The sequence below is a fragment of the Dermochelys coriacea genome, chromosome 2 (genome assembly GCF_009764565.3).
Source record: "Dermochelys coriacea isolate rDerCor1 chromosome 2, rDerCor1.pri.v4, whole genome shotgun sequence".
NCBI classification, from domain to species: Eukaryota; Metazoa; Chordata; order Testudines; family Dermochelyidae; genus Dermochelys; species Dermochelys coriacea.
Window position 1 is genome coordinate 184,397,521 of NC_050069.1, and position 14,055 is coordinate 184,411,575.

General features: G+C 36.6%; 1 protein-coding gene across 9 annotated transcripts in view; it reads left to right on the top strand.

Moving 5' to 3' along the window:
• The window catches only part of LRRFIP2 (LRR binding FLII interacting protein 2), a 153,498-nt gene that overhangs the window by 38,617 nt on the left and 100,826 nt on the right, over window positions 1-14,055 (top strand). For 6 of the 9 annotated variants that reach the window (XM_038388202.2, XM_038388201.2, XM_043508809.1 and 3 more), the window contains exon 3: window positions 2,727-2,813. In XM_038388202.2, coding sequence (XP_038244130.1) covers window positions 2,727-2,813 — 87 coding nt within the window. Of the gene's footprint in view, window positions 1-2,726; window positions 2,814-4,440; window positions 4,492-8,416; window positions 8,471-8,565; window positions 8,611-12,215; window positions 12,285-14,055 lie in introns of all 9 variants that reach the window. The other 3 variants (XM_043508808.1, XM_043508810.1, XM_043508815.1) reach the window with 2 other exon arrangements.

A 14,055-nucleotide genomic window follows, 5' to 3' on the forward strand; every position in this document is an offset into this window, starting at 1 on the left:
CTTCAGGTAATTGTAATTCTTCAGATTATAGTTCCTACTCCTCACCCACCTTCTCCATTTCTTCAGAATCTTGATATTGATTCTTGAATTAGTGGAAGGAACTGAGTGACGTTTGTGGCCTTGCCCCCTTTTCGGTCTTCAGATTTTGGCAAGTCGCATGAGGGTGTTTGCACATGTGACTTTCTCAGCTAAAATTTATAAATTAGTGCTCTAGGGAACTGTGTCTTCTAAAAATGGGTTTCCATATCGGTAATCATCTTGAAGAACCACAGTTACTGACTCACCCAGAGAGATCTGTGTCTTGGAGAATCCATCTTCTGAATTTGCCAAATGGAATTACAGCATTAAGAGGCTCTGAGAATAAGTAGCATGAACATAGAATATCTGGTGTCTACAACTTTCAGACTAGATGATTCAATAATAGTCCATAAGATATGAGATGTGTTGGGTGGAGTGCTGTCGCTTGATTTCTGGAAGATGTCAGCTTCAGATGTAGAAGGAAGCTTGGAATTGAGGGCAAGGCGAAAGTTGATGGATACTTTCATGTATACCATTGTGAACAAATAACTTTGCCCAGCTGAACCCATATGGAGTAAAATCACCTAAACGCCATTTCCCAAAAATAACCCTGTTGTGCTCAGATCATATAGCTGCACTCAGCAACATTCTCTATTGGTAAAAAGAAAAGGAGTACTTGTGGCACCTTAGAGACTAACAAATTTATTTGAGCATTAACTTTCGTGAGCTACAGCTCACTTCATCGGATGCATTCTCTATTTGTGTTTCCTTTTATAAATCAGTTTTCTGGTGTTTATAACCCACCCAAAAAGAGAAGTGCACCATTTTTTTTTCCCCTTCAACATTCTGAAAAGTTATATTTTGAGCCCTTAACTTGCATACATTGTCTTTAATCTTTATTAAAACATATATGTCACCTCTTTATTTACAAGTTTATATCATTTTCAAGCTTGCTGTGACTCTGTAAAGGTTTATCCAATAACAATTTACATCTTGTTTTTACACTTGCCTACATTTAGAAGAACTTGAAGGTTTGACATTTAAGACAAAATGTTTAATGAACCCAAAACTCATATTAATTTATGTTAATGTTAAAACCACACAAATTAGTGTGAAATGAGTTGTCCCGCATCAGATTAATGTTACAAATAGTGTGTCTTGTTGGCAAAATAGTGACTACCGCATGGTAACTACTGGTATTTTTATGCCATTTACAGGGGAAAGAGCTAACTGTTTTTCTATAAAATCCCTTGGAAACTTTGGAGGTTTTTTAATTTTAAAGAGTAAGTTTAATGTTAAATGGTGTGGAAGAGGTGGGGGGCTGGAGAGACAGTAAAATTAGGGTGGTAATAAAATGTTAACCACAGATTTTGTTTTGAGGCATTTCATATTTACCCAATTCCCTTCATGGAATGAATGATAGCTTTTATTATTCAGCTTTAAATTGTTAGTTATTTCTTAAACGTTACATTTTGATATATGAAGGAACTTAATTTTTATTACTAGAAATCCCAGCCATATCATTAGTTGTCTGATACAATTAATTACCTATTTTCATTTCCTAATAAGTAATTTAACTGAACATTAAACAATGATATGGCTGGGATTTCTAGTGGTGATAAACCTGGCATACAATAAGTGGCTTAATTATTTAAAAAATTAAGAATAATTTTTTTCATGTTACTGTCCAACAATGTAAGAAATTTGAACTTGATTTCTGCTCCTAAGCTTCTAGCTTCCTGAAGATCAATACTTCATTCATTGACCCTTCTGGCTAAATCAGAAGTGGCATTAAGTTTCTGAAAAAGACCTCATTCCTCATCTGGAACCATGCTACAGTGTATTGTCCATAACGGTAAGGAATAAAATAGAGAAAAATGAGGAATTAATTTAGGGCTCTAGCAGGGACACTCATCTTGTGCCTTTTTCCTCCAAGAATTTTGTATTTTTCAAGAATAGTTGACTTTGGTAATTTCCCCCTAAATATTAAGCTTTATTTTTATAAATCCTTACAAATGAGATTTGGGCTTTGGCCTATGGTATGCATCTGTTGTAAGGTCTTTAAATTGTGTCTGTTACTGCTTATGTTTTAATTCAAAACATTGCTAACTTGGGCCTTTGGTTCTACAAACACATTTGTGCTTAATGCTATGCATGTGAAAAGTCTTACTGAAGGCAACAGAACTATTCATGTGTATAAAACTAAAATCTGTTAGTGTTTTGTAGGCTTAGGCTTTTATCAACACTTGCTTTCAGTTCTAACTCTTTTGCCTGGCAATGGCATCTTTTAAAAATTCCAATATGGACTCATTTTTGCAGTTTTGTTCTTGCCCTTACAACTGCTGCTTGCTGTCAAATTGATTTTTTTTTTTAATATGCACAAGCTGTTCATTAGAATCGGGATCTGTTTTTGTGGAGAAAGTATTGAATCCGGTATTCAAATACATTTTACAAAGCTAAGTGGTTAAAAAGCTGCCTGACTTTTATTAAGAAAAGGAGTACTTGTGGCACCTTAGAGACTAACAAATTTATTAGAGCATAAGCTTTCGTGAGCTACAGCTCACTTCATCAGCTCACGAAAGCTTATGCTCTAATAAATTTGTTAGTCTCTAAGGTGCCACAAGTACTCCTTTTCTTTTTGCGAATACAGACTAACACGGCTGCTACTCTGAAACCTGTGACTTTTATTACTTTCAATTAACTTATAGGCAGAAGCAAGGCTTGCAGCCAAACGGGCTGCTCGAGCAGAAGCAAGAGATATACGTATGAGAGAATTGGAACGACAACAGAAAGAGGTAATGTTGATTTTGCTATGCTTTATTATTTGGTACTAAACTTCTTAACGAACTGCCTTGTATTATGCTTCTTAAGAGAAGTTATTTATATTTCTCAGTATACTACAGCCATATATCAGCAGTTCCTGCATAGGATAGCCATTACTATAGCTTTTTCCAGTGTAGTGTTGGAATTCAAATGAGTAATTTGCTCCATTACTATCTCTGCACATGTGTGGATAGCACTGCATGTACATGGTCATATTAAAAAGTTAATTTTAAACTTCATTAATAAGAAAGGACACTAAAGCAAAAAGGGCAGCAGCTATTTAAATATGACTGTAACGCTTTTGCTTACCGTACGACTACAAAAATACCTTTTGAAACTTGTCTTTTCTAATTTGGCCTGGGACTCCAGTCGTTCGAATGTTTTTTGTAATAAACAGCAGTTTTGTATAATATATCTTTAACAAATGCAATAAATTAATTGCTTAAAAACAAAACTGCTCAAAGATAGACAGACTGACCTAAATGTTTTGCTTTGAAAATGGACTGTTGTCCTTTGAATTTTATAATTTATTTTCAGTAAACAGTACATAGCGCAAAAGCCAGTGCCCATGTAACTAATTCTGAGTATACAAGAAGGCTATTTTAATGCTTTAATTAAAGGAACATCTTTAATTTGAAATCCAGACAGTTTTATAAATGAATTAAAAATCATTTAAAATACCAAACCTGCCCGTGTCAGCTGACAGTTCATGATGTTTTACATTTTTAAGATGTTTTCTGTCACTACTGTTGCTATGGAAAACCCACTAGGTAAGCGGGGGTATCTGAGAGAGTGCACCAAAAATGCTGTCAAAGTAAACAAACTGAAATAGTAGAGAAAATATTTTTTTCTCTAATCTTATTTATAATATTAATAAATCACAGTTCTGTCTGAATTTTTTTCCAAGTGGACAGTGTTCTGTTAAACACGAAAAGAACAAATCTACAACCATGGTACTTGTCTGAGTAATCTGTACAAGAGCATTTGGACATAAGATAAACAGTTAATTGAAAAGTTGTTTTTTTAACAGGTCTCCATGTTTAGGATGAAAAACCTTAATGGGTATCATGGGAACATTAATTAAAACTGATGCATAGACTGTGGTTAAATGTATACAGAAAGCTGCCTTTTCACTTAGCATACTTGTGGGATAGTATGCCTCTTGGCCCCAGTGAAGTGAATTGGAGTTTTCCCTTTGACTGCAACGAAACCAGGATTTCATCCCTCCCTCCCTGTCTGTTAAACAAACACACTAGTCAGTTCTGTAGACTATTCTGATATTCTTGCATTTGTAATAATAAAAATGACATTCACTTGAAATATGAATTAAAAAATGGCAGTCTCTCTTAAATTCTTACATAGTGTTGTGAGAATTTGAGTTTGATGTGATGGTATGGTGTGAATTAGAAATCAAGACAGAACGTCTTAATGAACTTTTTTAATATTTGGCTTTAATTATTCTAATTGTGTTACCTAAAATAAATTTACAGATCTCATATTCTGTAGACAATTACCTGCGACTGTGAATTGTAAGTTGTATAAGATGATGTAATCTCTATGATGCCTGTTCTGTATTAATTTTTTTTAAACATTTTGTAGCTTTCTCATCGCTCATATGATAGAAAATGGGGACGTATCCAAAAGTGGATGGTAGGCCAGGACTGCCTGTTTGTGCATGTTGTTTATGCTTGCAGAATTAACATAGACTTGGAGGGAATAAATTACTAATGGTTTGCAAAGTGTGAACACATTTTATGACTGAGAGGGGGAAAAAATCATTACATAAGGTCACATATAGGACATGGTACAGAGGCAAAAAACATTGGAAGTGTGCCATTTTCTCTTTCACAGTGAGTTTGCATTCAGAATGGAATTAAAGTAGCTTTATGTTGGCAAAGGCTTATTTTTAAAATTGTAAGTGTTTCTATGTTAACTTACTTCCACAACCTGCCTTATTCTATATTCTTCTTTGATTAGACTGGCAGGTGTTGTCTTTAACAGATGATCCAGGCTATCTTTCAGTGACTAATACTTTTTTTTAAACAAAACAAAAAGTCAGTTTAAAATTGATATACTATAACCTCCAACTTTTCTTTCCGTCTTTAAAAATAAGAGGAGGGGGTGGGCAGAGGCAGCTTACTCTTGCATTCTGGATTCCAAACTTCCAGTTCATTCCAGTGGAACTTTGGGATGAAAACGCATGCAAGACTGGTTCCTCTACATGGGATGCCATGGAGATAAGAGTTGAAATTAGAGCACAGTGCCCCTCTGTCTGTTTACGTTTATTCAGCTGTATAATTAGAGAGCTGTTTTCACAAATTTGTAGGCCTATCTTTGCTTTTCTAAAAGCAATATTCAGATATGATTCTATAGAGAGGTCTTATAGTTTTCAGAGGGTTAAATCTTCACATTTTTATGCTAATCCTTACAGATTGAGCCTATAGTTAGAAGGAATGAAGTTTTTTTTAAAAACACTCCAAATTGCATTTAATCCATTTAACAAGGAAAACTGAAACGTGTTCAGGCATTTAACTTTTTAATATATTTCTCTAGAATAAGAAAAAAAAAAACCCTGCAGAACGTAAAGGTCTAAGAGCGTGAACATTGTTTTTTATTTTTGGATTGATTGTAACCTATTAATAAAAATTGCTATCCTATTAATGTTTAAAACGTACTTCTCCAGATGCCATGTTGATCCCTCCCCTCACCCCACCCCCAAATTGTTACATGCTTAATAGTGAGATAATTCATGGGATGGGTTTTGGGGAGGAAAAGGAAGTTACCTTTATCAAGTCAGAAGAAATATTTTTAAAAACTTTGAGCTTCCAAAGGTCAAACAATTTTGTAGCTAGGATTTGCTCTATTTGATTGTTGGCATATTGTAACCATATCATTTGGCTTCTATGATTCCAAAGTTGATTTACAAACTAAACATCACACTGACTTCATAGCCTGCTGAAATTGCAACTGAATCAGTCTACCTAATTTTGCTTTTACTTTTATCTTGTCAAATCCCCAAAAAACTGTTTATTTAAAAAGCAGTTATCTCAGGATCCAAGTGCTTATTATTCTTTATTGTTTAATTTATTTGTTACGGTTTGTCTTCCCTTGAGGGAGAGTTAACTTGAGGTATAACTCCAGTGCAAGCTCACCCGGGGTCCCATCTCTACACACCCACACATCCTTAAATTGAATGTGGTGCTGCTATTAATGAGAGTTGCCTAGCCTATCCAGGGGTATAGACTTCATTTAGAGTTAGCACAGCTCACCAACTGCTAATACAGTCACTCTGTGCAGCTTAAGTGTTGTTTTGCAGTGTGGCCACTCACTTGAGTTAATGCCTCTCTAGTTAATCTAGCTCAAGTGTAGATAATCAAAGTTAACAGCTGTGATGACATAGCCTTAAATACCAACAGTGTACTTGTGATGCCATACCAACTCTTCGTCATCTCCAGTCTCACTCTAGGGTGAGTGTGTGTAGATTTCCATTTTTGTTCCACTGTGTGATGACCTGCCTTATCCTGAGAATTAGATCTAGTCCAGTGGTTCTCCAGCTTTTGTACTGGTCACCCCTTTCACATAGCAAGCCTCTGAGTGCGACCCCCCCCTTATAAATTAAAAACACTTTTAAATATATTTAACACCATTATAAATGCTGGAGGCAAAGAGGGGTCTGGGGTGGAGGCTGACAATTCGTGACCCCCCATGTAATAAACTTGCGACAAACTGGGGGTCGGGACCCCCAGTTTGAGAACCGCTGGTCTAGTCCCTCAAAGGAGGATCAGGTGTCAGCTGGTTGCTGGACACCTGGTTGCTGTCTCTTGCCCAGTGATATGGGACCTTCAGTGTCTTGATTTTTTTTATTATTATTATTATTTTTATTTTTATTTTTTTTGGTCTCTGCATTGACAGGCATTTGAGTGGATTTCATTCTCCCTTAGATTCTTAGCCATCTGCTTAACTTTCTGTTGCCTTTAAGTAGAATTCAGATCTGCCTAAATGCCTTCCTTGCTTCTGATCAGAAGCCAGGCTGTTAGACAAAGCATACATCCTAAACACCTACCCTTTTAAAATTGATAATCATTTATGGTAACTAGCAGAAATGATCACCAGCTTCAACAATCTGCCTGCAGTAGACACTGCAGTGTTCACTAAGTCCTGTGATTGAGAGTGCTGACTACTTTACAGTTGCTTGACATTTCTTGGTTATGCAGGCAGGATAGCCTTTTGTGATGGGTTATATTGAGGTAAAAATTGCCATAGAATGCCCAAGCACATGTGGGTTAATGCACTCTGGAATATATTACTGCAGTGCTCCAGGAAAAGGAATGTTAGCTAACAGTTGCACAGGCATAGTTGGGGGAGTTTTTTGTATACACCAAAATAAGTGTTGTGAATCCTTAATGAATGCAGCCATTTGCCAATCTTGGCTGCTTCCAAGGGCAGGCCACTTTTAGCCACAAAGGTTACTTATCATGTATTATTCATTTTGAATGTGGGCACAAATCATTTTTGGAGTCAACCATGTGGTTGAAAGTGGTTGAAAGCTTGGTTAAAAGTGTAGTATGACTGAGGGACCCTAAGTCCCAAACTAATATCACCTCTATGTACAGTCTTAAAGGTGTTGCTGGAGTGGACCCCTTCTTTACCCTGTTGATAGATGAGGTCTGACTGCTAGCACTTTGTGACCTTTTGAGAGGTGGAAGGCTGGAGAGGACAACAATTTTTTGAAGGATTTTTATGTTTTACAAGTGGGTCCAGTTCAAATGTGAAGTTTTATACTGAATGGTTTAAATGAAACAGAATTTCGTTGTGTATTTATTTCCCTGTAATTAAACATTTTTTTTATGTTTAAGATGCTTCTGGCAATTAAAACAATAGTGTTTTCCCCTCTATTTTTGTTCCCAGTTTTCCCACAAAGTTTCCCTTATTTCTAGGTTACAGTAAACCCTCCCCAATCCTTCAGTTGAAGAAAGTATCTTGGGGTATCTCAGCTGCAGACTTCTCCAAAAGTCAGGCAAGGCCAGGGGAATTAAAGGATCAGGAGCTCCAAATGAAAAATGTATAGCTTACAGGGTATAATCACACTTCAACTTCCTGCTAGGGGTAACAACCAAAATTAATCTTGGTGACAGTGGGACAGAGGTATCTTTATCTGGGCTAAAGTAACTTTGGAATCAACTTTCACAATCTTGTTTTGACAAACTTCTCTGGAGTATAATTCTTGGGTTTCTTTTGTTTTTAGTCTTTAATGAGTCTTCTACATTTGTTCTAGATATATCATTTTTTTCTGCCCAACCAGCAAAAGATTGTCCATTTTTTACTTTCAATTAAATAATATGTCACTTCAGCTGCATTTTCTTAACAACTTGGTGTGGTAGACACCTGTCTTTGAGTCAAAATGAAGTGAAAGCAATGTTCATCTGATGTGAATGGATTCACTTGCTTCAGTTGATTTTCCAAACACTTATCTGTGTGCAAAATAAGTACTGCATGCTCTTCTGTTCGCTTACTTTTATTTTGTTCATTTTTTTTCTTCCATTAAATAACTTTTTTTACATTTCTTCTTTCTCAGGAAGATTCAGAGAGGGCCAGGTATTCTCTCCGTTCTAGCCATCATTCCTATCTGGTTTGTGCTAATCTATAAACTCTCCCTTCTCCCTGCTAGGCATTACTTTAACAAACAAACATTTAACTTCATTTTGCTTTCATTTTTGTTATCAGGGAGCGGATGACTTGCTGTGTGCTCGAAATATTGGCAGTCATAGGGTTAGTACATAGTTTGTATGAACTTTGATACTACATGCAACTTATCTGTTTTAATCAATATAAATGGGGCAGTGTGTTCACGTCAACATTTTAATTGTATTTTGTATCAATTTATCTGAATCTCTTAATAAATCTTTAAATTCTCACGGTATTTGTACTATGAGATACCTTGATTTTTTTTTCCCCCCAAACACTTATTTGTTTGTACTATAATTTAGCTGCTTAAAGTAATTAACTTCATGTGAGTTTGGAAATAAACCCTAAAACATAAGCAGTTCAGATTTTGATTACATGGAATAATTTTACTTCCATTGAAAGCAAACTTAAAAAAATCACATACTTAGTGTTTAGTACATGTACAGTATATGTACAGTATAACTTTAAATATACTGTATTTAAAACTTAGGTCAAGTCATTGTACTTGAGCGTCACATTTTCTTGTACCAAACAAGTGCTGAGAATTATAAGATTGCATAGTCATGTACATGCATGTTATCTGCCGGTTAAGATATTTCAAGCTGTCTGTAGCTGCTAGCACTCATCAGCTGTGCATGGAGGTCAGATTGGAAGCTGCTCTTGATAATTGCTTAGAATGCTTTGTTTAGGTGGTAGTGCTTTTGAAAGAAAAGTGGATCTAAAAATGTTTCTCCTAGTTCCCTCGCCTCTTCCTTCCCAAATTTTCTCTTCCCTTTGCTGCTTTTCTACTTTCTTTTTCTCCCAGTCCCCCCCTCTTCCTTTCTCGTTCATTCTGTTTCCCTTCCATTTCCTTTCCACTTCCCTCTCACCTTCTCTTCTTCTACCCTACGAGTTGCTTCCCTCTCTTCTATCTCTACTCACTTCTTACCGCTCAAATCTACTTCTTTACCCTTGCATTTCTCTCTCCTCCTTTCCTATGGTGGCTTTTCTTTCATACTTGAGAGAGATCTGTGTGATGTTCCTATGTTCTGTTTTTGCAGTCTTTCAGAAGTGGAGAACATGCATTCTTAAGTTACTTCATTATTCACTTTTAGCAGCAGCCCACCCAAAAGAGACTTGCAAGCTCTCTGTTCACTGGCTTCAGCCGCATAGAGTACAATTTTGTAATGTTGGTGTGAGGGTGGCAGTTCACCAACATCTACAGCTCCTTTCCTTCAATCTGTTTCCCTTTCCTTGACCATCCACCCCCGCACCCTCCCAGTCTTATGACAGACTTCCCCCCCCAGACTCAGACAAAAGTAGGACAGGGGCAATGTTTCGAGCTGAAAATCAATTCTCCACCAGAGCATTTTGTATCTTAAAGAAAACAAATGTTGAGCTTTTCTTATTTCCAGTAATACTGTGAAGATCCTTAAGTATGATTCACTCAGTAGTAACATTAAATAATTGGTTTCAGAGTAGCAGCCGTGTTAGTCTGTATTCGCAAAAAGAAAAGGAGTACTTGTGGCACCTTAGAGACTAACAAATTTATTAGAGCATAAGCTTTCGTGAGCTACAGCTCACTTCATCGGATGCATTTGGTGGAAAAAACAATGCATCCGATGAAGTGAGCTGTAGCTCACGAAAGCTTATGCTCTAATAAATTTGTTAGTCTCTAAGGTGCCACAAGTACTCCTTTTCTTTTTATTAAATAAATTATTTATCTATTTGCTTTTCTGTTTTCATCACTCATCACATGAGAGAAGAGTTCTAGAAAACTGAAAGAGGAACACTATAATGTCAATATTAAGGGAGTGAAATGGCTAATTACAGACTGATGGTTAACTTCAATCTCAGGAAGCTTTTTTTTTTTTTTTAAGCAATTTACTACGTGGACATAACTGGAACATAAGAAATGATCAATGTGAGTTTACAAAGAACAGATCTTGTCCGAGAAAGTTGACGTTTTTCAAAAATAACTAAAAGTTTACTAATGAGAGAGTGATAACTGTGTGCTCTGTGGTAAATGGATTTTAGTCAAACATTTGATAAAATATTGCTGCAATGTACATTGATATGCCTGTTTTCCATCTATTACTTAGAATAGGTTTGTGTGTGTGTGTGTGTGTGTGTGTGTGTGTGTGTGTGTGTGTGTAAATGTAATTACAGAAATTCTGTACAAAAGAGGCTTGGCAGAATTTGGTTTTTACTTTTCATAATTTCAATAGATAACTATTTTTAAACTGTTTTTCTAATTTTATCCATTTCAATGTTCAAACTTGCATAGTTATGCCTTTTAACCATATTTTGTATTTTATTTTAATTTTCACAGTTGCAGGAAATTATGGGAGTGGGTCAGAGTATTGGGAGGGTCAGACAATAATTATTTAACGACAGTAGATGTTGAGATTAAAAAACTAAAGGTTTCTAATTATTAAAACTCAAATAGCCAATATCACGTGTCAAAATATATAAAATAAATATCCCTAAATCAAAATCTAATAAGTTTCCAAGCAGCATTTTTCTTTCTTTGCGTATCATTACATTTTTATTAATATTGATGGAAATATTTTTGTCTATTTGTGTGTGTGCATTGAAATCAGTGTTTAGTGACATGTACCGATAAAAATCTAATCCCTTCCAGGCTTAAGAATAGTCAAGCTTTGTTCCTTGGTTAATGGAAACACTACTTCAATTTTGACATTAATATTTAATACACTTTTCTCTAAAGCAGACCATCTCTGACCCTTCTTTTTGGAATACAAACTTAAATCTTGTTGTGGTCATTAGAAGCTAGAAGATGACTAGCTACCAAATGTCAGAAAATAAGAACAAGACTTAGTTGCATTTATTATTTGTTATGATAGTGCCATGTAGTCTACACAGCCAATGTCAGCGAGTCTCAGAGCCTGGCTCTACATACTTGGGCTCATGGGGCTAGGGGTACCAGGCTATTTAAGTGCTTTGCTAAATTGTGCCCTAAATTAGATGAATAATGGCATATTGTGCATTCAAAACCATTGAGAATGTTGGTTACCTTTATATGTCTGGTCATGTTTTAAAGTTAATATCTGTGGTGTGGAATAACTTACCTTATGGTATAAAATGTCACTCGGACGTTTTTGAATGAAATTGGCCGTAAAACTGAATTTATATATTATAAGTGAAGCAAAGAAATTGAGATACTTAATGAGAAAACACAAGTGCTAGATGTTAAATTAATATAAAAGATAAAACATGTGCACGTATAATTTGTATGCAGGTCTTATTATTATGCTGTATTTTTGAAAAGTGTATAGGAATGTATTCCATGGTAAAAAGCATTAATAAATGTGCCTACCCACACCAGAAACTAGAGAAACTAATTTGATAGATAAACATTTGCCTTTCTTCATCTTTTCCAAAGAGAAAACAATTTGCTGAAAGCAATCATGTTATTTCTCATTCTTTAAGAAATAAAACACAATTAAAGAAAGCACAAACTAGAATGGTTAGAAATAGCATATGAGATGGTCATCCATAGTGACCACACAACTCGCTCTTAAGTTATACTGTCATTCCTAGTGCATAAAATTAGTTTTATCACACTGCTCACCATGCATTGAATACAGATTTATATATATCTCTACGCTGAAAGCAGTTTTTTATTTTGAATTTGTTTACTGTTTATATATTTGAAATTCATAATCTTCTACAATTTCATTCCTAAGAGTTCATCTTTGGATGTCAGTGGGTCTCACAGCAGCAGAACAAGCACCTCCAGAAGGAGAGATCTTGTGGTGTGTAACCTGGAAATGAGCATATTTGGCTGTGTTCATGTAATATAACATTTTTGTGTGCCTACTAATCAGAAATAGTAATAAAATACTGAACACATTATTTTAATGGAAAACAAAGTAGTTACTGAAGTGTGTTATTACTTGTATAATACAGCTTTCTTCCAGCAAAAATGTATTTGAAGGCTCTAAGAAATCTGTGGCTTAAATTTTGTTTTGGCTGAGCAAACCTAGGTGGGAACAGTGTTGTGGGAAGAGGTGGTCTTCCAGTTCCTCAAATAACAGAAATGTGTTGAGATGAAAAAGCTTGAAAACTTCTGCATTAAATTAAATTTAGATTCTCTGCTCAGCTTTTGGCAGGAGACTGCTTCAAGCTTCAATTTGTAGATTGCTCAAGCCATATCTTTTTGGGGTAGATACTGCACTTTTAGTCCCATGATCTGTTCTGAAATAAGAAAATGAAGGATAACTATTATTCTAGCTTAGACAATTTTATCTGTATTGTTTATATGCAGATTTTAATGTTTTCTGAAGTTGTTGAATTGTTAATGAATTATGATTGGGGTTCTGTGTTTGTCAGACGTCGCGGTAGTGATGGATTCCATGACTTTCTGTGACTTCTGCAGCAGCTAGTGTGGCTGAGCCCTGGTCCGTCCAAGCAGCTAGCCCTGGGGACAGCCACATCGGCTGCTGCTGCAGTGGCTCTGCAGTCAGCTGCTCGGGTGGCCCTACAGCCAGCCACACCAGCCGCTGCTGGTGCGGCATTGGCCTTGGGGCCAGCTGCATGGGCCGCTGCTCTGGCAGCCCCGGGTAGCTGGCTCCGGGGACTGCCCAAGCAAGGGCCGATGCAGCTGGCCCCGGGGACTGCTTGCACAGCAGTCCTGGGGCTGACAGGACCCCATGCAGCTAGGCAGCTCCCAGCAGGGGTCCTGGGGCAGCTGGAGCAACGGCTTACCCCCTTGGGGTTCCCCCATGGCAGCAGCTGGAGTAGCAGCAGGCCCATGGGGCTCTACCCTTCCTAGCAGCTGGTGCCGCATGCTCCCGCCCCCCACCTCCTCTGCCCGCACCCACTCTAAGATTCAATCATGGGTATTTATGCTATAAGTCATGGACAGGTCACAGTAGGTTGACCAGATAGCCACTGTGAAAAAACGGGACGGGGTTGGGGGGTAATAGGCACCTATATAAGATAAAGTCCCCAAAAATGGGACTGTCCCCATAAAAATGGTAACGAGCAGTGATTTTTTTTTGTTTTTCTTGCCCCGACCTGTCCATGACTTTTACTAAAAATACCCGTGATTAAATTGTAGCCTTAATTATGATCCCATATATGGGGTTTTGATGGGAACAGCACTCTTCAGTCTGACCTGTCTCCATGTGTTGCATTTAAAATAACACTTTTTTAGTTAAAATGGTGCAGCTTAAAAAGAAAACCAGATCTGAGTCTGTGTGGGAAAACAAATATTCAGAGAATCAAGTTAACAACAAAGATGTTATCCTTATAAGTCTCCTCTTAGCAGCTTAAATGTCTTTAAAAAAAAATCCCACCAGTTTTCGCTTCAGTTGTAGCATTAATAGGATATAGAAAGATTCTGAAACCAGTTTTCATTTTCTTTTAATTCCTGTTACAGTCAGAAAAGTGACACTTAAATAACGCCAGGATTTGTAACAGTTCTGCTTCCTATGAGTACTAAAAATCTGTATCTGCTTGCTTCACTAGCAAGAATAAAATTTTATTCTGACAGCATTGCAAAGCCAATATCAATAGAAGAGG